This window comes from Protopterus annectens, chromosome 10.part0, assembly GCF_019279795.1.
Source record: "Protopterus annectens isolate FY-2018-M chromosome 10.part0, PAN1.0, whole genome shotgun sequence".
NCBI classification, from domain to species: Eukaryota; Metazoa; Chordata; order Ceratodontiformes; family Protopteridae; genus Protopterus; species Protopterus annectens.
This window is the reverse complement of record NC_056744.1, coordinates 367846615-367871256: the sequence shown is the minus strand read 5'-3', so window position 1 is coordinate 367871256 and position 24642 is coordinate 367846615. Positions and strand designations below refer to the sequence as shown.

At 42.4% G+C, this 24642-nt stretch overlaps 1 protein-coding gene across 2 annotated transcripts in view; it reads right to left on the bottom strand.

Annotated features, from left to right (window-relative positions):
- LOC122813133 (phosphodiesterase 4D interacting protein) overlaps positions 1-24642 on the bottom strand; it is a 1898306-nt gene that overhangs the window by 1781639 nt on the left and 92025 nt on the right. The window contains exon 1 of one of the 2 annotated variants that reach the window (XM_044085280.1): positions 13190-13431. The exons of the other annotated variant lie outside the window; for it this stretch is intronic. Coding sequence (XP_043941215.1) covers positions 13190-13215 — 26 coding nt within the window. The 5' untranslated portion in view covers positions 13216-13431. Of the gene's footprint in view, positions 1-13189; positions 13432-24642 lie in introns of those variants that run through there. 2 annotated transcript variants of the gene reach the window in all.

The following is a 24642-nucleotide window of genomic DNA, read 5'->3' as shown; positions in this document are numbered from 1 at the left end:
AAACTACAGAACATTATCACTTGAAGTGCAGTAACCAACAGTAGAATTGGCATACAAGATAAAGTCATTCATCTGTCTTGATAAGGCTTCTGGTGCAGACCTAGCATCATCTGATTGTCCCCCTTCCCCTGAAATCACATCAGTTTGTGGGAATAGGTCCACCAGAAATGTACACAGTATATATCATTGTATTTTACCATCTGACTGCACAAAATAACAGCAAGGGGCACCATTTTCCTTGGAAAATCAAGGTAACAATTCCTGAATTTGAGCTGCCTAATGCCATAAAATCTAGAATCTGGCATCTTGGGTCAATGATGCCTTTTTCCTGCATTCCTTACTCACTCTAGTGCCAGTTATATTTTGGCATTTTTAGATCCAGAATCTAGTCAAATTCAAGGTGCACCTAAAACTACCACCACAATGACTGGAAATTAGACAATGACCAATATTCAGAAAGACATGATAATAATCACTTTCTACTGCTGATGTCTCTCCTTAGACATCCAGAAATCCCCAACTTTTACTATTATCCTGCATGATTTTCCACCCACAAATTATATGAATTACCATAAAGTTTAATTTCAATACGATGAATGCACTTAATTCTTGCACTGTAATACCGTACAAGTCCTTATGTCAGTACCAGACTAGTTGCCCTTCTGGACTATATTAAGCCTAACCTAGACTTCCCTTCAAAGGTAAGGATCAAACTCTGTACTTTGTGCTTGTGACGTTAACACCCAACCAATCCTCCCAATAGCTTCATTGGTAAGTTCTGGGCTAGCTGCCCTTGAAGGTCATTTTAACCTGAATCAATTTCCCTTCAAAGGTGAAAATCAAACCCAGAATCTTAGTGTTTCTGTGGTAAACACCTTAACCATTATGCCAACCTCGACCTACTTTTAAAGATGCTTTACTTTTGTTTTCCTGGGTTACTAGGTTACTGGCCCTGCAACCTTTACAAGCTTAGCCATGTTAATCCTAAGTATCCCCATTTGTTCTTTTTGGGTAGCTTGCAGAACAAATTTATGAACAGAGTGGATCTGTGATCATCATCGGCTACCCCTGTCCATGAGGGACATGGGTGCCACCCCAAGGGCGAATTTGTGATCTCCCATCCAATTATCTAGGTTGCATTTGAACAGGGACAGTGAGGAGCTCTGTTTTATGTGAATAGGAAGTCTATTCCAGAGAAGCAGCAGTCTCAAGGAGAGACAGCCGTCTCTCCAGCATGTTCTGTTAATGTCACAGGCTAGGTTAAGATCCCTAGAGTGAGTGCAGCATTTCCATTAAGGCAAGGTTGGAGATTGCCCTATAGGCCAGGCACAAGTCACCTTGAGGCAACCTGTCCATGTAGATCATGGTTTGGAGTCCCTGTATTTTCTTAGTGAAAAACCTGTAAGGTCTCTCCAGCTACTGCAGGTGTCTGGTGAGTTACATGCAAAAGGGTGCATTATACTCTGTTAGTGGTCTGATGAGGGTCAAGTACAGTGGGGTTATAACATCCCTTGACCTGGATGCTTTGCCCTTGCTTATGATGCATAGTGTGTAGAAGGTATTTCTCACCACTGTGTAAACTTGGTGGACGAAGATCAGATTGCTATCAACCTATGTTTCTAAGTCTGTTGGAGTTCAGGAGGGGTGCTGTCAATACTGTAATTTGTAGGGAATTCCATTTTACCAAAGGGAATAATAATGCATTTTTTTGCATTTAGTTTTAGATCAAGGGCTTGGCACCAATCATTCTTTTGTGTCAGCCCTTCTTGTAATATGCTGACATCAATGGGGGACACTGATTGCTCCCCGTTTGCAATCATCAGCGAACTTGGTTAGCCAAAGGCCATCTACTTTGGCCTGGACTTCTTAGAAATTGATGCCAAACAGTAAGGGGCCCAGTACAGACCCCTGTGGTACACCAGTAGTGATGAGTCTACTGGTGGAGGTGGAGTCATCAGTGTTCATAGGTTCATACTAGGCTATCTGCCCTAGGGCATTTATAAGCCTAGCCAGAGTGTGTTTGGCTTTCGCCACCCATTTTAAATTAATTTTGCTATGCTCTTTTTCGAGGTTAGTATACTGTGCCTCTGTCTAACAGTGGCACAGAAGTGATACCCGGGGTAAACCTACGATCTCCCATCCACTCATCAAGATTCCTCTTGAAGAGAGTCAATGAGGGACTCTGCCTAACCTGGACTGGGATTTTATTCCAGAGTGAAGGGAGCCTCTGGGTTATGAATCTGTCCCTCCAGCATGTCCTATTTATTTCAGTGCTGAGGTTCAAGTCTCTCGAGCGCGTCGCTCGATGGGATTTGGATTTTCTGAGGTGCAGCATTCCATTAATTCCAGGTTGAACATGGCTTTATAAGTCAGGCACAGATCGCCTATGAGCAGGCGGTATGCCACTGAGTAGAGCTGGAGTTTCTTTAACCGGGCAGCATATGGCATCTGTTTGAGCCCTTTGATCCTCTTGGTGAGGTACTTTTGGGGTCTATCCAGTTGCTGCAGGTGTCTGGTAAGGTACATCCCAAAAGGGGCATTGTACTCAATTATGGGCCTGATGAGGGCTGAGTAAAGAGGCACGATGACCTCCCCTGATCTAGATGTGAATCCCTTCATGATTAGGTGGGCTATATAAAATGTTTTTCTAACCACTTTGGCCACGTGGTTGTCAAATGAGAGATTGCTATCAACTTGGGTCCGCAGGTTCCTAATTACTTCTTCTGTACTTAATGGATTACCACCTATGTGGTAATTTGTGGGCACTTTGTTTTTGCCAAAGGGGATGACTATACACTTTTTGGTGTTTAGCTTGAGGCCATGGCTCTGACACCAGTTGTCTGTTTCTATGAGGCCCTTTTGGAGGATGCTTGTGTCAGCTGGAGAGTCGATTATGGTGCCCAGTTTTCAGTCATCTGCGAACTTGGTCAGCCACAGTCCTTCCATGTTGACCTGTACCTCCGAGAAATATATACCGAACAAGAGAGGTCCCAGGACTGAGCCTTGTGGGATGCCACTTGTAACTGGTTTGGAGTCTGACATGGCTCCAGCAATTCTAACCATGTGGGTCCTGTCCTTGAGCCAGTTTGCAACCCATCTAGTGACATAGGGGTTTATATTTAAGCTGGTGAGCTTATCTATAATGCCCGAGTGGGGTATTGTATCAAAGGCTTTTGCGAGGTCCAGGTAGGCTGTGTGGACCACCTTCCCCTTGTCAATGGCCTTGGTGACTGTTTCAATGAAATCGACCAGGATCTGCCCTTAAAGCCGAACTGGGTAGGATCCAGTGTCTGTAGGTCTCCAATATCTTTATTTATGAGGTCCATGATGATTCTTTCCATAGCTTTGCAGACCAAGCTAGTCAGGCTTATGGGGTGATAGTTTCCAGGATCCGTTGAGGCACCACCTTTGTGGAGAGGGACCACTGTTGCTGTACGCCACTCTTTGGGTACATATCCTGTATTAAGGCTGAAATTGAACAGTAGTTTTATGTTTGGGTTTAGCTCTTCTTGGAGTTCATGTAGGACGCAGCCCGGGACACCGTCTGGTCCCATTAATGCTGTGTTCTTTGCTTTGGAGAGGGTGGCTCTTACCTGAGCATCTGAGATGTCAGGGGGGAAGCACTCTGCTGGGATAGATATTTGCCCTTTTGGTGGGGAGGGGGGTGGAGTTTGCACTGAATTGGTCAGCTAGGATGTTGGCAATGTCTGTGGGTTTGGTGTATTTTTTGTCATTTTGGACTAATTCTGAGCATATCTGGGAATTCCCACCCAGGTTCCTAACATAACTAAAGAAAGCCTTGTGATTATCCTTAGTGTCCTGTGAAATTTTTCTCTCGAAGCTGGCCTTAGACGATTTTATGAGTGCCCGTAGTTTTTTGCTAATACTGATCAGAGATGCCTTCCCTTTTTGGGATTTTGCTCTATCATGTAGTAGCTTCCTCCTTCTTTTGTATAGTTTGTTTATGGCTGGGGTCCACCAGACAGTATGTCTGCCTTTGGAGGATTGGGTCTTGGTTTTATTTGGGATTGCATGATCCATGCATTCCTGAAGGTGTTCATAGAATGTGTTTATAAAGGATTCTGCGGTCTGGGCCGTATTTTCCACAGGCCCGGGGGCTTTGAAGGATTCCACCTCGGTTTTGAGGAGTGTGAAATTTGCTTTAGAGAAGTTTTTCACTGTGGTTTTCTGGGCAGGGGGTGGGGTCAGGATGTGAATATCCAGTGAGATTAGTTTATGGTCTGATCTTACCAGTGAGGGATACACTTCTGGTCTGGAACATAGAGTCCCCATGTTGGTGATGATCAGGTCCAGTATGTTTTCCCCTCTTGTGGGAGTGGTATCAAGTTGTTCCATAGCATTTGAGTTTATAAATTCTAGGAACCTTTGGGCTAGGGTGTTGAAGATAGAGTAATGCTCCCAGTCTATGTTTGGGTAGTTGAAGTCACCCAATATAATGGTGTTTGGAGAGACCTTCATATTTTCCAGTGTTCTCAGGAAGGCCGAGTGGGGTTCCTGGGTTTGGGAGGGTGGTCTGTAGCAGGCTATAAACTGGCAGGCAGTTTTACCCACTGTTAGTTGCACATGGATAGTCTCTGATGCTTCGTGCTGTGCCACCAACCTGGAGGTGTGGGTATCTTTGATGAATATTGATTCTCCCCCTCCTTTTGTGGTTCGGTCCAAGTTTTGGGGCCGAAAAGCATGGTATGAGGTATAACCTGGTAGTGCTGGGGTGCTCTTGGGAGCCTTGAACCAGGTTTCTGTTACTGCACAGATATCGAAGTTCTCCATGCTAAGGAGAGTTTCGAGTGCATGCATCTTGAGGTTTAGACTTCTGGCGTTGAGTAGCATTACTCTTAGTTTCTTATCCCTTGTGATACCTATGGAGGTGGGTTTGACTTTTGAGCCTTGCCTAAAAAGGCACTATGGGGGTGGCAAGAGCCTTTGCCAATATCCGAAAGCCCAGGGGTGACAGATGCAAGCCGTCCCTAACGAAGCATCGTGGCTCGTCGAGCATGTCATCCCAGGCTGACAGGCATTGGATCCCCTTTGAATGACACCAATACTTAAGCCAATTGTTGAAATTGATCATCTTGTCTTCATATTGTGGCATCATTCTTGGTGAGGGTAAGATGCTACTAAAGGTCAGGGTCATACCGGCCTGGGCTACATGCTCAGAGAGCTCCTCTAGGTCTCTTTTCATGTAGTCCAGGGAGGTACGTCTCAGGTCATTCACACCAGCATGGACAATGACTGAGTCATATTTGTACTTGCTTTGGAGTGACCTGAGTGCTTGTGTTATGTGGCGGATTCTAGCGCCCGACAGGCAGCTCATAGTGACCTTCTCCTTGTTCAGCCTGGTGAGCGGGACGTCAGTGTGCCTGACGATAGAGTCACCTATTACAAGTGTATCAGGTGTGTTGTTTAGCCTTAAGGGCTGTGACTGTTCGGCACACTGGCTTTGTGAGCTATGTGTTGCACATGTTTTGTTTTGGGGTAGCGGTTGCTTGGTTGTCTGCTTTGGAGGTCTCTGCTGCTTAGGCAGATTTTTATTTAGAGCCTCCAAGTATGTTTTTGTGTGTTTATGTGTTTGGTTTGCTGTCGTAGTAGGTCTATGTGAGACTGGAATTGTAGTGAGTGTGGTTTCCTTCTCCTCCTGACTCGTTAGGCCAGTACTGAGTTGAGAGAGCTTAGCCTCCTGTTTGGCTATATGGTTGCATCTCTCACGTGTTGGAATTTGTTGGGAGGAGGAGAGGGTTGTCTGTGTACATGAGGCAGTTGTAACATTGCCTCAAGATTCCCAGATTCACCAGCTGGACCGGAGAGGAGATTGACAAATGACCTTTGGACATGCTAGAATAGTATTGGGAATTCCTTTATAATTGAAAAAAGGGCCAATGGGGAACAAGGTACTCAAGGGGAGTTTGTGAGGGTGTAGTGCTTTTAATTTTTTAGTGCTGACTTATATAACTGCTTTAGTGAGCAAGTGCCAGGTAACAAATGCAATGTTTTACAGGTAACTTAAATACAAAAACGACAAACAGTAACTTTCTTTCAAGTGAAACAAGGAAATAAGTACAGTAAGCAATGCAGATATCACTAGGGATCCACAGAAGCGCTGAAAAGCCGCGTTTTAGGTGGAATTAGCATTTCAGGGAAATAACAAGCAAACAAACAACAAGCATACAAACTAAACTAGATTCAGCAGGCCTGGATCTAGTCTATGCTACAGCAAACAAGGTGTACCAATTTCAGTAAGAAACAGTTCAAATATGCAGGCACTATAAGCCTTTAACCAGAAATTCCCAGCTCAGAAGGGCAGAGTCCAGCCTGTCCTCCCACAAGAGTGCAGACCACAAACCTTCTTAATGTAAAATAACTGGCCTGAAGCCCAAGTGCTTAAACCAGAACTAATACACTTTTAGAATAACAGACACTGAGCTCTCAATCAGCAGTTCCCAACTTAGAAGGATGTAAGCTACCTGTTCTGCCACTACAGTGTTGACAGAGTCTGTTCTGTCGATGAGCCAATTGGCTACCCATCTAGTAACACAAGGGTTAATCCCCAGCTGGGAGAGTTTCTCATTGATGCTAAAGTGGGGGATTGTGTTGAAAGCCTTGGCAAAGGCGAGACAGGCTATCTGAGAATGTCTCCAAAGCCATGAGCAAAGTTGAGACAGTACAAAGAGGTCTACTAGTTTAATAAGCATGATCTACCCTTAATGAAGCAAAAATGGGTTGGGTCCAATGTTTGATGAGGTCTATGATAATTCTTTCCATGGCCTTGCAGATGAAGCTGGTTAGACTTATGGGTCTTAGTTCCCAAAGTCAGTTGATGGCCCTTCTTTGTTCAGTGGAATTACTGTTGCTGTTCTCCATTCTGCAGGAACATAGCCAGTTCTCAAGCTATGATTAAACGGGTCTATATCATATATTCAAAATTCCAAAATGTCGAACACTATATGTTCGAACTTGGAATTTCAAATATTGAAAACATCGAACGCTCAGAATAGCGAATTTTTTCCCAGGGAAAAAAATTCACTGTTCCGAGAAACGTACGCACAACACAAGCACACCAAAATAAATAAACCGCACACATACAGTTAACAAAACCCAACCCCACACTAAACCACACATACATTACTACCTATCCACTTACCTTAACCTGCACCCTAACCCTAAGTTCTGTAACTATTGCACACATACCCTACAAATCTATACACAAACAAACTAATTAATACACACACATACAGTTAACAAAACACAACCCTACACTACACCATACATACATTACTAACTATCCACTTACCTTAACCCGCACCCTAACCCTAAGGTCCATAACCTCTTGCACCACAATGGAGGAAATAGCGAAGCCACGAAATGGCCCACCAAAATCTTGCCCTAGGTAAGATTTTGATGTTCCGGGGCTTCGCTATTTCCACCATTCGATATTTTGGGTTCGATGTTTTCACATTCAGCGTTTTACCTCTTGGGAATTTTGATATAGACCTGATTAAACAGACTGCCAAGTGGGTCTGCTAGGTATTGTTTCAGATTGTTTAGTAAACAACCTGGGATATTATCTGGTCCAAATGAGGCCATTTTTTTGAGCACAGAGATGACCTGTTCTCTAGAGATACTAGGCAGATGGCTGGTGCCAGGTGTGCTTTGGATAGGGTAGGTTGGGATAAGAGGATGAAGGTTGGGCTGAATCTGTCAGCTAGCAGGTTGGCGATATCTTCCGGTGTAGTAGGAGTGATCCAACTTGAAACCAGTTTGGCACATAGCCGAGCATTCCCTTTTAAACTTCAAACGTAGTTAAAGAATTCCTTGTGATTTTATTTCTATAATTTCACTTAGAAGACTTTACAAGATTTCTGATCTTCTTGTTTAAGCTTAGGAAGGGACTCTTCCTCTACAGAGTGATATCCCTCTTGCTTTTGGCCAACAGTTTCTTCCTCTTATTATATAATCTGTTTATACTTGAAATCCACCACAGTGCTGCCTTATTTTTATGGGAAGACCTGGTTTTGATCCAGTCAGGTACAGCACAGTTTATGCAGTCACTTAATTGTTTGTAAAGGACATTTGCATACACTTCTGCATAATGATCATTGATGTCTGTGGTTGTGGATGGTATGAAGCTTTTTATACCATCACTTAGTAGGCTGCAGTTATCTCTGGCCAACTTTTTTTGTAATTTTTGTTCCGGGAGTTACCTCAAATGAAACTGATTTGTGGTCTGACCTAACCAGAGAGGGTATCACACTTGTGGAAGTACAGTGACCCCCCTCCCCCCATGTTGGTGAGTACTATGTCCAGAACATTAGAGTCCCTTCTGGGGGTGCAGACCATCTGTTCCAGTGCATTTGTGTTAAAGTCCGGGAACCTCTGGACAAGAGTGTATTTGCTTGTGTATGTCCCCCAGTCTATGGAAGGATAGTTGAAATTTTTTTTTTAGTAATCTTATTTTTTCCTGTCTTTTAATAATCTTCTGTTTGAAATCAGTTCATTTACTATGTATTAATATTGATTTTTTAATTTGTAATTTTAAATTTGTTATATTTCAATTTTTTGTTGCCAATGGAGCTTTTCTCCCCGGGCCTCTACTGAAAATGGAAATATATCCAGTTAGACTAGCCCGGTTAACAAATGTAAAATAAAATAAAAATAAAATAAATAAAATAAATAAAATCTCCCATGGCTAAGGTTTTGGGCTGTACGGTAAGGGATTCCAGTAAATTGAGGTAGGTGGGGTGCTTCTCTTGATTCATGGTGGGGGGGATCAATAGCTAGCAATGATGTGTATGGTACTTTCCCAGTAGTTAATTGGACATTGAGTAGTTTGAGATAGTCATGCAGTTTGACCAGTCTCAAAGTGTATTTGGTTTTAATGAAAATGGATACACCTCCACCTTTGGCTCCTTCATGCTCATTTTGAGGTCTGAACATGTGGAAGGCATTGTAGCCTTGCATGGCCAGGGTGTTCTCAGCAGCCTTGAACCATGTCTCAGTAACTGCACAGATGCTAGCATCCTCCAAGGTGAGTAATGCTTCCAGGGAGTGCAGTTTCACGCTTAAACGCATCTAAGCTGCTACATGTTACTCTATTTCTGAAATTTTGACAAGTCTAGCATCATTCCACCCATAGTGCCTTGCATTATCGAACCTTTCATACATTCTCCAATAACCGGCTTAGTGTATTTCAGGGTCACTGGGTAGCCAAAGCCTATTCCAGCACTCAGTGAATGCAAGGCAGAGAATGTAATTACAGATACAGTGTGCAAAACATACATATAGAATGAACACATTCTGTCAACTTGCAGGATCATGTGTGTACCTATGGCATTTATTTGAGATGTAGGTGGAAACCTCAGCACCCTGCAAAATGTCTACAATACCTTAGAGAGGATATGCAGATTGTATACAGAAACAATCCTACTGGAGAACAAAGTGCTGTGAGGTAACACCACTAACCGCTGGGCCACCATCCAGCTCAGATTATACGATTATCTACAAAGAAAATCACCCCAATTCCTCTGTTCTGGCACTCACAGAAGTGTGAAACCCCCAGTGCTGAGCCCTGTGGGACCTCTCAACTTAGTTCACTTTCTTCATGAAAGATGCCTTTTAAAAGTTTCATATCAACCAAATGAATCATGTTTGACTTACAAGTTGCCAAAATCATCTTTTAAAAACAGTAGCTTACAGAATCAAAATGTTTTTTAAAATCAGTAGTGTTTTTAGTGGGCCAGACCTATGTTCATGTTTGTTTATTCATTTTACTTACTTACATTTTGCTGACTGGGTTAGTCACACTAGGGCAATGGCCTCCTTTCAGGGGAGACAAGTTGCTAATCATACTAGCTAAGAGAAAATTGGCCAGGGCATCGGGGGACCTCCCCTTTTCTTCCAACATGTCCCAGCATGGGAAGCTGTACTCCAATACTCCTAATGCCTTACTACTTGGAGGTAACAGAAATTTGGTGAAAATAGAACCCCCCCCCCTTTCACCCCAGAGGCTGAGTAGCTTCAAAACGTATAGTTTGTCATGTGATAATGGAACTGTGATCCCATTGCTTTAAGTCACACTTTCTAATTCACAGTGAAATGATGTAGCAAGACATTTTTAGGAGCCTGTGATTTTGCAAGAGTGATTCAGTGAGCTCTTACAAACTCCATTAGCCATCAATTTCCATATTCAGTTATGCATTCAACTTTTTAAGTGCTTAAAAAGCTTTCCCAGTTGCAAATACGTGATCACCTTATTATATTTAAAAAGGAGGGCAATATGCGAGTCACTGCTAATGTGGCACATCGTCAAAAGATTTTCTCAAATACAACCAAGTTTTACTTTGGACAAAGTGAAAGAAATATGGAATTTGTCTTACAGGGATTTCTTGCTGTCAAACCCATCAAGCCTTTAGTCCTGCACCTTGTGAGCTTTATTAAGCAGAAGGAACCTTGACATTGTTGTACTACATAGTACCCCTTTGTTCTACCCAGCAGTCTTATCTGATCTTTCTGATGAGGAGTCCCCTTTGTACTCTGTTCCCAAGCCACACCCTCATCTTTCTGTGATTTCTTAAGAGACTGTAGCTCCATTATCTTACCACTTTCACTTTAAAAAATCTTTTAGGACCATTTCCTCTAAATCAGATTAGCCAGCACCTCATCCAGAATAGTTTCATTCTGCCTAGAATGAAAACAGAACACCTGTAATATTCAGTACCTTTACTTTTGGCCTTGCTACCTATACAAATCTCTTTAATTATGCCTCAGTACCCTCTCCACTATTTTGTCAGCCCCCAATCAGCTGGACGGTGCAGTGGTAGCATTGTCACCTCACAACAATAGGTTCTGTGGTTCAATTCTTGGCTGGATTGCCTTCTGTGTGGAGTCTGCATGTCCTCCCTACGTTCATGTGGGTTTCCTCTGGGTGCTCTAGTTTCCTCCCATGTTACAAAGACATGCGTCTGGAGCATTTCTCCCCAGGCCTAATCTGAAAATCGGCTTTGTTCCAAGTCGGACTTTCCTGGTAAACAAATGTAAAATAAATAAATAATCCAGGGAAAAGATTTAGCCTTCTTCTTGGGGGGTAGCAGCTATATTTTTCTTCACTCATTATAATTTAACTGCTCCCCCAAGCAGATTCATCCTCATTTTCTCCGCCACCTCCCAGAGTGTCACAGGTTTCTTTCCTTTTTCTCCCTCACTGATTTTATTTGAACAATGTGTTTCCTCTATGACATTTTTTGATTTCTCACCACCTTCTTCATCCGTCCTATTGCCTTCTGTAATACTGTAATGCCACATGGAACATTAGCTCACCAGCAGTACGGGTCACTAACTTTTTGTTGCAAACAATGGGATTATTGTTGTCACAATGTACACCCCCAACTGACCTCCCACTTCTAAATGTAAAGTACCTCCTTTGCACCATTAGCCACCAGGTTTCATCAGCAAATAATATGCAATACTGTTTGGGTTAGGCATGTCAGAGAAAGGCATCAGGTCTGGTTTAGGTGTTGCTCATTAAAAAACAAAAAGTAAATTTTTTTTTCTGGTTTCTGCGTCAACATACATCCCTATTCTACTATTGTGGGAGTCCAGTGCATCACTTTCTTTCTCTTCCTGCCTTTGGTGTGGCAGTGTGTATGTTACTCCTACTTAAAAGTGATATGCCTTTCGGGGTCTCCAGAGTGAATCACAGTACCTACTTGGTTACCCAGTTTGCCTGTCAGTTCTCACAACTGAAATGTCCTCCTTTTGTTGAGTGTGTCTTCCTGCTGGCATTCATTTCGGGTTTCTCCTGCATCATGTTTACACAGTACACCTGCTGCATTGGATCTCCTAGATCATGTTTACACAGTACACCTGCTGCGTTGACCTCCTAGGTGAGATGATATTTTATGCATGATATCAGTGATGCAAACTACAAATTTAGGGTGCAATCTGCTGAGAATAGGGCAATGCATTTTTTTTATTCTCATATGCAAACAAGAAAGCTGGAAGAATAACAGTATTAAAAATCAGTAAACACTGCAGGAAACATTGTAGCCAGTAAAACTAATTGTAGCACTGGTTATGACAATATTTCAGCAAAAATATTTCAGCAAAAATCACACCGCTGCAGGGAATAACCAAGTCATATAACAAACAGTCATTTAAACAGAATGTTTGCTAGTTTTCAATGTCACACATTTTAGAAAAGTAGCTACCACTCAGATCTGGCAATGAACATTACAAGGAAACACTGCAAAAAGGAGCTACCACTGCTGCATGGTTCCAGACTGCTGCACCCTGCTTATTGCCCAGCCTGTGCTCTTCTAGCTTTAGTGTATGACCATGCTTTTAATGTATCTAAAATAATGCCAAGACAAGATCTGTACGCCTGAAAAAGTGCCTATCTTCCTATTAACATCATTCACTCTATGTTTCACTTCCATCTATGGATTACCACCCTTCGTAACCAACAAAGTAGAGATCTGATGTGTGCATTAGCCTGCAAAATAAGAAAAAATGGGAATGCATTCTTATACACTTTTTGGACTGGCCCTTGGCTCTGCAGCCAACCTTCCATTAGCCCTCCCCAGGTTACCTATTTATGTCATCACAGAAGGGGAGACCTAGAGATGAAACCTCATATAACACCTGGGAGATTTTTTTTTTTTTTTATTAAGACAAAGATGAAACTTGGATGGAGGAGAACAAGTCCATTTCTAGGAGTGGGATTACACAGGGGTACTGTGGGGACATCCTGGTCTGCTCTGATGGATGGCAGCTTTGAGATTCGTCGGCTCTACTTGTGATGCACATGATCACTGGAGTCTCACCCCTCACCCAAACTTCCACTGCAGGATGTTCTAACAGATTCAAAGCCCCATCCCTTCTTCCCAGTCATCTGCTTATTTTTGACCCCCCCCCCCCCAAGTTGACTCCTACAGAGTGTGCGCGACCAGGCCTATTATCCAAAGGCAAGATTCATGGGTCACAGCTGATACCACACCCTTCTGCATCACAAAGTCGGGATGTGTTCTTGAAGGAAAATTTTACGAAAAAAAACTATTACACTAAAACTGAAACGTAGCTATCATAAAACCATAGAACCAAAATTTCTCAGTATGAAGTAAATTCTGAGAGGAAAAATTAATATTTCTTTTCAAAAATGGAAATGTAGATACCTTACCTTTTTGTGTTCGAAAACCAAGCCATTTAAATGAATTGCGTAAAACCATTTGTAGCCAGCAATTTCGGAGAATCAAAGATGTAGGTTGCTGTTAGCTGTACAACCCTAAACTTCTGTGCTTTTCATTTTGGAAACAAACTTGTCTAAACTGGAAGCTTCAAACACTCAGAAAGATCTTCAGTAAAGCCAGGAGTAAACCTTAAAAGGAGTATTTATGGTATGACTTCTGTAAGTACATTCAGTAGTCTAGATGGCAATTACTGCTCTTCTATCTGAGCTTTAAAGGACTGTTGCAACAGCTGGAAAGGCATTCTAGTTCTTCTCCACCTCCTTCACTGCAGGTTTGAACCTGCAAGAAGCCTGGGGGAAGAGTGCAGAAAAAGCAAACTCTGCATGTCTAATTGTGCATCTCTAAGGGAGCACCCTGTCTATAAAAACAGAACTGTACTCCTAAGCCTTAAACACACTGATAAAATGTTACTAACTGCTTACATTCAGTGTTTTTCACTAGTGCGTGTATGTGGTGTTCCATCACACCTGTCAGATGAAGTGTCAAAGCCTAGAAAAAAAACCTGGGGACCATGTTGTTACTGTGCAGAAAAAGGGTCACCAGGAGTCTCAAAATCTGGACCATCCTTCAAGGGAACAGCAAAAAAAAAAAGAAAAAAAAAACCCAGTTTTCACTCTCCTTAAACAAACTTGTGCATCGTATATTCTTGTGACATTATATATTACATTTACTATGCATGGTTTCTGCTATGTGATGTTTCTGTATGTTGGAGCTTTGCTCCCTGGGCCTCCACTGCAAACTGACACTTGCTGTCCAGTCGGCCTGTCCCGATCAACAAAAGTTAAATAAATAAAATGTTAACCGGATAAAACCAAAGTGCTTTTTCAGGGGGATAGCAATGCTTTCATTTGTCATCATACAGTATTTTTACATATATACATGCATGCTTTTGTGTATACGCACACCAACACACACATACCCCCATCAGAACACAGCTAGATCTGATCTGAACCATTTTGCAACCACAGTCTAACAAATGCACAAGAAAAATGGGGACGTACAGTAAACTCTCAGTTAACCAGCACCTATGGGGATTGGTAGATGCCGGATAACCAGTAAACTCTCAGTTAACCAGCACCTATGGAGATTGGTAAATGCCGGATAACCAGTAAATTCTCAGTTAACCAGCACCTATGGGGATTGGTAGATGCCGGATAACCAGTAAACTCTCAGTTAAGCAGCACCTATGGGGATTGGTAGATGCCGGATAACCAGTAAACTCTCAGTTAACCAGCACCTATGGGGATTGGTAGATGCCGGATAACCAGTAAACTCTCAGTTAAGCAGCACCTATGGGGATTGGTAGATGCCGGATAACAGTTTCAGATTGCTTGAGAGTTACTATTAAAAATAGGCCTGACTAATACTGTACTTTATAGTATTTGTTTGGTTTGACTTGTTCTCAGGTTGGGGAGAGAGGGAATTCCTATCTTCCATTTTAAATCTCTAAAAATGTAAAGTATGTTTCTGTGGGGGGGGGGGGGGCACGCATGAAAATTGTACTGTATTTCTTCGATTTTTTTTTCCTGGTTGCTTGAGAGTGCTGGTTGCTTGAGTTCTGGTTAACTGAGGATCTACTGTATATTTTAAGATGTTTCCTGAATGGTATGTTATATCTGCGAATGTTAAAATGATCCAGCCTTAACATCTCTACTTCCCTTTTTGTAGTGACACTTTTACTGGAGAGTACAAGTACACAGGCTGCAGGAAACTAGGAAATCTGTTGTTATTCTGAGTAGCAAGGTTTCCACTGAAATCAGATTCTTTCTACATGGGGAGACAGATAACGGATATATCCAAAAACATTAGTTTTGTACTCATGACCTCATACTGTTGTCTTGTACTATATATTATCTATACTTTTCTCCTGATGTTGTCCCTACCCTTTACTTATGTAAGAAAGTCCAACTGGGCCCAAACGGTACCTGTTTTCAGTGGGGGCCTAGGGAGAAAAGCACTCACAAAGGCATTCTACAAACATTATACATTACAAAATTATTACTCTTCAGCCAATCATAAACACACACCAAAAGCAACACCAAACATCTCACATAAGCCTAGACCCAGTGGACCCCCAATAGCAAAGACCATAAGGCAAGCATATATGTACATTACCTAATACTCGTCACTGGGGACTCCATTGTGAGTTAGACAAGGGAAAGATAATGTTTAGATGCCTATTTGGAGCCAGGACCCACTATATCATGCACACACTCAAGTCACTGCATCCCATGTACCAATATGATTCAGTCATAGTCCATGTGGGTGTAAAAGACCAGAAATTGTACCTCACTGGACTATATGAAAAGATACATAATGGATCTCTTGGAATGCGTGTTACAGACAGGTATGTGCCTTGCATTGAGCAGCATTCTACCTGCTCCAAGGATAATGCCACAGTATGAACATAAAATTATTGATTTTAATAATTGGCTTAGTTTCTGGTACATCATCAGGGGAATCCAATATCTGTCAGCAGGGGAGAACATGGTCAAAAGACCACATTGCTTTGCTAAGGATGGGCTGCAACTGTTTCCCCAGACTTCCAAATACCGGCTAAAATGTATCCACCCCCTTAGAGCCGTTTTTACGCAATGCCAAAAAGAAAAAAAAAACTTGCCAACATAGTGAAAAAGTCTTCAAGCGACCTTAAGGTGTAAAAAGTACTATGGTAGTGGAAGGCTACAGTGTCTTCCACACATTTAGACCAGTAGCAGCACAGACTGGGGCCAAAGGTGGAGGTGTCTCTATCTATGTTAGAAACAAACATACCTCCAAGTTGGTTAAACAGGATGATACCATGCACCTCAACTATGTGCAAGTCACCATAGATAAGGTTCCTTGCCATATCATGGCTAGTTACAGTCACTATGTTCCTACAGTCTCAGGACTATTACCTAAACCTGCTAATGGTGTTCACCATCCAAACACCCTATTTATGGATGACTTTAACTACCCCTCTGTAGACTGGGAAATGTACACTGCCTCAAACTCACAGGCAAGTCCCTTCCTGGACTTTATTAAGACAAACACCCTGGAACAGATAGGAAACAAACAAAAAACCCAGCTAAACCAGTAACAGTTAGGAACTATTCCAAAGCAAACTACATCCCTTTAGGTGACAGCTCTCTCCAACCCAGAGACCACAGCTACCTAGGCAGATTTATTCACAGGAGCATGAATGGCCATATACAGCTGCCGTACCTACCAGAAATAAACCCAAAAGCCAAAACAAAACCTCAGTGGTGGAATCCTCACATAAACAGGATATATAGTAAAAGAAGAAAACACATGGCCAAAATCAGGAAGAGCAACTCCCATAAAGAAAAGTGCTCTCTTATACAACTAAACAAGAAACTATTAGCCTAGTAATCCCCTATGAACCTATGAATCTATAAGAGGTCTAATAAATCCAACAAGACCGTTTATGAGGTCAGAATAGCCTCGCAGGCTATGGACAATCACAAGGCCTTCTTCAGGCTTCTGGAACCTTAAAGGTAACACAAAGCAGTGTGGTGAATGATACTGCCTTTCCCGATTAGAGTGACATAGCAAATCTACTGGTTCATAAATGTATCTAAACTTCAACCCCCACTCCCCCCAGCTCAACCAGGCAAAATCCCCTCCAACATGCTTTGTACAACTATTTGCCGAGGCAGGTGCTGCTGGCACTCAAAGTCAAGACCACTGCCTCCATGGATTCTGACAACATCCCCAGTTGCCTCCTAAACAGTCTAAAACATGCTTTAGCAGGACCACATGAGGCACTCCAACTACAGCTTTGAAACAGGACTACATTCCCGGTGAATGAAGGACTGCAACAGTCATTCCCCTCCATAAAGGTGAACTATCAACTGACTCTGGCAACTACAGACCCATAAATCTAACAAGTCTAAAATACAAAGCTATGGAACGAATTATAAACAAGAACATTGGCAACCTGTAGACAGTGGACCATCTCAGGCTGGCTTTGTGAAGGGAAGGTCATGCCTACTTAACCTGGTTAGGTTCTTCGAGATGGTCACTAAGGCAGTTGGTTGATGAGGGTAAAACAGTGCATACCAATTACCTTCTCCTGATCAAGGCATTTGATACAATATCAAACAGGCATAGTTGACAAGCGCTCTCAGCCAGGAATTAATCCCTGCAGAACTCATTGGATTGTCGGCTGGCTAAAAAACAGGACCAAAGAAGTCAGAATCAGGGAGACTACCTCCACCAAGAGACCAGTTCACCAGCAGAGTACCCCAGGACTCTGTGTTGGGCCCACTCCTGTTTGGCGTCAAGGCTAACTTTCAAAGCCTCTGTCTCACCAAGTTTGCGATCCCCCCTCCCTCACAGACAAGATTTTGCAAGAGGGTTTAACACAGACAAATGACTGGTGCCAAAGCCATGGCCTAAAACTCAATGCTAAAAAATGCATTATAATGTCCTTTGGGAAACTGTCAATCCAAGTTAACTACTTCATTGGTAAAACACCCCTAAGAATCCATCAAGTAGTGAGGGATCTGGAAAATATATGTAGACAGCAATCTGGCCTTTGATCAACATGTAGCTAAGATAATAACAAAATCATTCTATGTCACCTAACTTACAAGTAAGGGTATGGCATTCAGGTCCAAGGAAGTTATAGTACCACTCTATTCGGCCCTTATTTGACCTATCATTGAATAAAATGTTCCCATTGCCATGTATCTAACCAGACAGTTGCAACAGTTGGAACACCCACAAATGTTTCTCATCCAAAATGAATACCCTGTCCGACAATGGACTGCCTAAAGGCAATGTCTCTGTATTCAGTCTCTTACAGGCTGATAAGAGGGGAATCTTTGCCTGGCTTACAGGGCTTCCTCAGACCCAGTCCTATTGGATCTGTTGCACATGCGTAAAACAAACAGTATCAGAAACAAACACTAGATCAAGGGATCTGAACTTCATTTGTGACAAACAGAGAAGTGCTGGAGGGACAGATATGGGTCCCAAACGATCCCCGCACTATGGAATAGGCTCCCCATCCATGTAAAACAGAATTTGTCCCAGACCCTATTCAAATGAAACCTTGACAATTGGATAGAAATAATAAATCTGTCCATTATGGACAGATGCTGTCCCAAATCACCCATCTCCCCACAAATCCTTAGTTTCCTCCCTAATAACATGCTCCCCCCCATACAGATGCCCATGATACTCTGGGACCTAAAGGGTTTAGTTTGTGCAGCTAGGCTTGTAAGGGCCCTAGCAGTTGTTAGCCTAGTAACAACATATGAACCTATTGCAATATAAACTCATATTGACATGTTACATTCAACATTACAACTTTAATAATGAAGTCATCATTTTCAACTGTTGAATCTACAATGTACTTCCCAGACACCTTGCTTAGAAATGTGATTAATTATCTATACATCCTTGATAAAGGCATTAGGCATGACAGTTGTTAACATCTTAAGGACTCCATACAATTAATGTGTGAGAAGCTGCACTAGAAGTGAAACAAACTATAAAGAAAATTTGTACCCTGCATAAAAGTTACTTTATACAAAGATGGGAGGAAGGTCATTTCTGTTCATTTTTGGTTCCTTGGTGCTTTCCATATCTCACTACATTTCCTGTTTGTAGTCACTGTAACAAAAATAGAGCAAAACGTCCAACAGAACGTTACACAAGGGCCCATTTGCAGGAAACTTGGTCTTCTCTGTCTGCACGTCAGTGTTGTTTATAGAAATAAACCACGATTATGATATCAGTGTTACTTTTCTTAATTAAAATGATTTTGAAAACTAAATTAAAAAGTTCTAAAAATGATTTCCAATCCTAAACAACACTAAATCGAATTTTGTGAACTTGGCCATAAGAACAGCTCCACAAGTCAGCAGACTGTATGGGGTTCATACAGCATTCTGTGTGCCAGACCATTCTGTTTCTTCCTTCCATACAAATGGGAAATGCCACAGCCTGCTGCCGAATACTTTTGTCGCCACCTTCCCATTTCCTTCACTGTGCAGGACGGAGGGGTGGCTACCATGCTCTTTGATCTGGAGCAGTAAGTTCACACCCTCCTTGCCTGCAAAGTAAGGGTGGGGGAGGGGTGACTTTGTAGGTTGCATTAATATGTTTTTTTTCCACTTCAGTTTATGCGGGACAGTTTGGACTACAGACAGGAGTTCCCATAAGAATTCTGCTCAAAGCTACCAAGTTGACAAGGCACTTTGGCACATACCTCATACCTCTCAACTATCCAGAATTTCACAGAATATACAGACTTTTGGTCTTTTTCCCATAAAAGTTGTGATTGTCTAACAAATCATTAAATGTCTGGTAAATGTCCCAGAGGTTTAAGGCTATGAACTGTGGTTCTTGTGGTTAAGGTTTTGATTCCCTCAGCCCTCATCTAAATACCGTGTGACCTTGAGCAAGTCACGTAACTAGACTGTGCTTGGGGGGGGGGGGCAACTAGGATTTTCGGCTAGGGTCCAAATGGGCCCCTGAACTGCAAACCTAGTAACTAGCTATGAACCTATGATAGAAGTCAGTAAATAGTAGTGGGCATTTTGAATTTCAAACTTTGCCCCCTTCAGAAAATGCATGCTAATGTAAAACCCGTTATTATAGTAACTTTCTAGACTTACAACAATAATATTGAAAATCTGTCCCTTTTGTTTGATCTTTGATGCCCACCATCCCCCATTTTCTTTTTGGTTTGTCCAGAGCTCTTGTATGCATGTATGTATATAAATACACACACACACGTATGTGTATATATGGATGGAGATATAGATATACATACATACATACATACATACATACATACACACACACACACACATGCATCCATCTATATACATGTACATATGTATGTCATATGTGCAGGCCACATCAAACTACATACAGACTAATATTCACACAGAAAATTTGTTTGTCAGCCTACAAAAAACTACCTATCTATATCAAACAAAGCTCCTCATTAGCACTCCAAGAAAAATCTTGATGATTGGATGGGAAATAGGAAATTCACCCCGGGGATCACCTCTGTGGCTCTGCTCGACAGTGGCACAGGAAAATAATTTTCTTGGGTGGCAAAAGCCAGGGTACCGTTTTGGCTGGGCTTGTATAGGCCCTAGGGCCGATAGCCTAGTACCTACTTATGAACAAGGTTTACAAGGCACTTCTGCAAGACTGCTTTTGCTTTCCACGTGCCCCGCAGGACAAATCAGGCTAACAGGCAAAGTCACCTGAGAATTTCTGTGATAGTGTTGGATGTCTTGGGAATGTTCATATTGCACCCTGTTTTCTCAATTTTGTCTCAGTTTACATGTGAAAGGGAACCAGACTGCAGTATCGGACTAACATAACAGTATGGTGGCCCATATTTAACTTTCACATGTTTGTGTTTTGCAGGGCAGGAGAAGACTAGCAATGTAGGTCAAGTGACAACAGCCAACTTTGGGGCCCCATACATCTGTAAAAACATTCAGGGATCAGAGGCAGTACCTCCACACAAACTTAACAGATCTAGGGCTCAGAGTGATGTTACAGCCAAATACACCTCAGAAGTAAAGGGAATCACAGGGACACTTGGAATTACAGATTGAGGAGTCCATGTTGGGTGTAATTCTGAGGTCGAAGGACAGTGAGTTATTGACCCAGGTGTCAGGGTCCATGACCACTGCGTCAATTTGGAGTGGGGTACTGGATATACTGTAATTTGCAGAAGAAAGGTGTTTACCAAACATGACATTATTGCAATATTTTGTACTCAGTTTTAGCCTATATATATATATATATATATATATATATATATATATATATATATATATATATATATAAGGATTAGTTCTTGCTGTAGAAATTTTTACATCAAGTAGGGAGTGAATAACATCCAACTTACAGTCATGACAAATCTAGTTAGGCCTAGGCCTCATCAGAAAGAAAATGCCAAAAAAGGAGGGAATCCTCGCACAAAGTCTTTGCACACTCTGCCAAAGTGGCACTTGCATCCTTAAACATGTGGATTTACCTTTCAGAAGGCATGCCCAAAGGCAGGTAAAGGGTAGGACTGTGATAGTGAAGTTCGGAACTTTGAATGTTGGCAGTATGACTGGTATAGGGAGAGAGCTAGCTGATATGATGGACCGAAGGAAGGTTGGTATATTGTGTGTGCAAAAGACCAGATGGAAGGGGAGCAAGGCTAGGTGTATCGGAGGCGGGTTAAAATTGTTTTATCATGGTGTGGATGGCAGGAGAAATGGCGTAGGGGTTATCCTGAAGGAACAGTATGCTTAAGAGTGTTTTGGAGGTGAAAAGAGTGTCAGATAGAGTGATGTTTATGAAGCTGGAAATTGATGGTGTAATGATGAATGCTGTTAGTGCATATGCTCCACAAGTTGGGTGTGCGATGGATGAGAAAGAAAAATTTTAGAGCGAGTTGGATGAAGTGGTGATGACTGCACCCAAGGGTGAGAGACTGGTGATTGGAGCAGGTTTCAATGGGCATGTTGGTGAAGGGAATAGAGGGGATGAGGAAGTGATGGGTAGGTATGGTGTTAAACAAAGGAATGTAAAACATGAGATGGTAGTGGATTTTGCGAAAAGGATGGACATGGCTGTGGTGAATACGTATTTTAACAAGAGGGAGGAGCATAGGGTGATATACAAGAGTGGAGGAAGATGCACACAGTTGGATTATATTTTATGTAGGAGGGCCAGTCTGAAGGAGATTGGAGACTGTAAAGTGGTGGCAGGGGAAAGTGTACTTAGGCAGCATAGGATGGTGGTTTGTGGGATGACATTGGTGATCAAGAAGAGGAGGATGAGTGTGAGGGCAGCACCAAAGAAATAGTGGAAATGGAAAAGGGTAATTGTGAGGTGGAGTTCAGGGAAGAGTTAAGACAGGCACCGAGTGGCAGTGAAGAGTTACCGAATAGCTGGGTAACTACAGCAGCGCTAGTAAGAGAGAGATGGCTAGAAGGGTGCTTGGTGTGACATCTGGAAAGAGGAAGGAGGACAAGGAGACTTGGTGGTGGAATGAAGAAGTACAGGAGAGTATACAGAGAAAGAGGTTGGCGAAGAAGTGGGATTGTCAGAGAGATGAAGAAAGTAGACACGAGTATAAGGAGATGAGGTGCATGGCAAAGAGAGAGATGGTGAAGGCCAAGGATAAGACGTATGAAGAGTTGTATAAAAGGTTTGACACTAAGGAGAGAGAAAAGGACCTGTACCGATTGGCTAGACAGAGGGACCGAGCTAGTAAAGATGTGCAGCATGTAAAGATGATAAAGGATAATGAGGGAAACATACTCACAAGCAAGGAGAGTGTGTTGAGGAGATGGAAAGAGTACTTTGAGGGGCTGATGAATGGAGAGAATGAGAGGGAGAGAAGGTTGGATGATGTGTGGATAGTGAATCATGAATTGCAGTGGATTAGCAAGGAGGAAGTAAGGGTAGCTATGAAGAGGATGAAAAATGGAAAGGCTGTTGGTCCAGATGACATACCTGTGGAAGCATGGAGGTGTTTAGGTGAAATGGCAGTGGAGTTTTTAACTAGATTGTTTAAGAAATCTTGGAAACAGAGGATGCCTGAGGATTGGAGAAAGTGTTTTGGTACCGATTTTTAAGAATAAGGGTGATGTGCAGAGCTGTAGTAACTACAGAGGAATTAAATTGATCAGTCACAGCATGAAGTTATGGGAAAGAGTAGTGGAAACTAGGTTAAGAAGGGAGGTGATGATTAGTGATCAGCAGTATGGTTTCATGCCAGGAAAAAGTACTACAGATGCGATGTTTGCTCTGAGAGTGTTGATGGAGAAGTATAGAGAAGGTCAGGAGTAGTTGCATTGTGTCTTTGTGAACTTAGAGAAAGCGTATGACAGGGTGCCTAGAGAGGAGTTGTGGTATTGTATGAGGAAGTCGGGAGTGTCAGAGAAGTATGTAAGAGTGGTACAGGATATGTACGAGGGTAGTGTGACATTGGTGAGGTCTGCAGTGGGAGTGACGGATGCACTTAAGGTGGAGATGGGATCACATCAAGGATCAGCTCTGAGCACTTTCTTATTTGCAATGGTGATGGACAGGTTGACAGACGAGATCAGACAGGAGTCCCCATGGACTATGATGTTTGCAGATGACACTGTGATCTGTAGTGAGAGTAGGGAACAGGTGGAGGAGACCTTGGAGAGGTGGAGACATATTCTAGAGAGGAATGAAGGTCAGCAGGACTAAGACCGAATATATGTGTGTGAATGAGAGGGAGTATAGAAGAATGGTGAAGATGCAGGAAGTATAGGTGGCAAAGGTGGATGAGTTTAAATATTTGGGATCAATAGTTCAGAGTAATGGTGAGTGTAGAAGTGAGGTGAAGAAGAGAGTACAGGCCGGATGGAGTGGGTGAAGAAGAGTGTCAGGAGTGATTTGTGACACACGAGTACCAGTAAGAGTGAAAGGAAAGGTCTACAAGAGGGTAGTGATACCAGCTATGTTATATGGGTTGGAGACAGTGGCATTAACAAAAAGGCAGGAGTCAGAGCTTGAGGTGGCAGAGTTGAAGATGTTAAGATTTGCACTGGGTGTGACGAGGATGGACAGGATTAGGAAGAAGTATATTAGAGGGTCAGCCCAGGTTGGAAGGTTTGGAGACAAAGCCAGATAGGCAAGATTACATTGGTTTGGACATGTGCTGAGGAGGGATGCAGAGTATATTGGGAAAAAGATGCTAAGGATGAAGCTGCCAGGTAACAGGAAAAGAGGAAGGCCTAAAATAAGGTTTATGGATGTGGTGAGAGAGGACATGCAGGTGGTTGGTGTGACTGAGCAAGATGCAGAGGACAGGAAGAAATGGAAACAGTTTATCTGCTGTGGTGACCCCTAATGGGAGCAGCCGAAAGAAGAAGACCTTTCAGCCAATTTACAATTCATCTGGCCATGTAAGTGTCCAATTTGAGGTCTTTTAGCTTATGACAATGATAATGTGGAGGTACAGTGTTAAAGGCCTGAGACAGATACATATATAAAAGCTCCAGGCAAGGGGGAGACGAGCAGTCAGCAGAAAGAGGGCAAGAAAGGTGGAACTATGTACTGCAATACTGATCTATTCAAACATCTACATTATGATAAGTGGGACTCAACTGCACTATGTTCTTCATAGTCAGAATTGCAATACTGATTCTGGGGAGGACTCCCAAAGCTAAAAGATGGATGATATTTCCTAAGGTTCATGCGGATGAACTAAGATTTTGCAGGATGACAAATGCAAAACCACTCTAGCCCTGGAAATGTTGTCTGGGTTACAGGGTTTTGAAAAGGTGTGCACTGAGCTTCACGTGGCAGCCCCTAGAATGGCCTGTGTAGGGACTCCTTTGAGGTAAGCGCTGGTAGTTGCCCTTGTCCA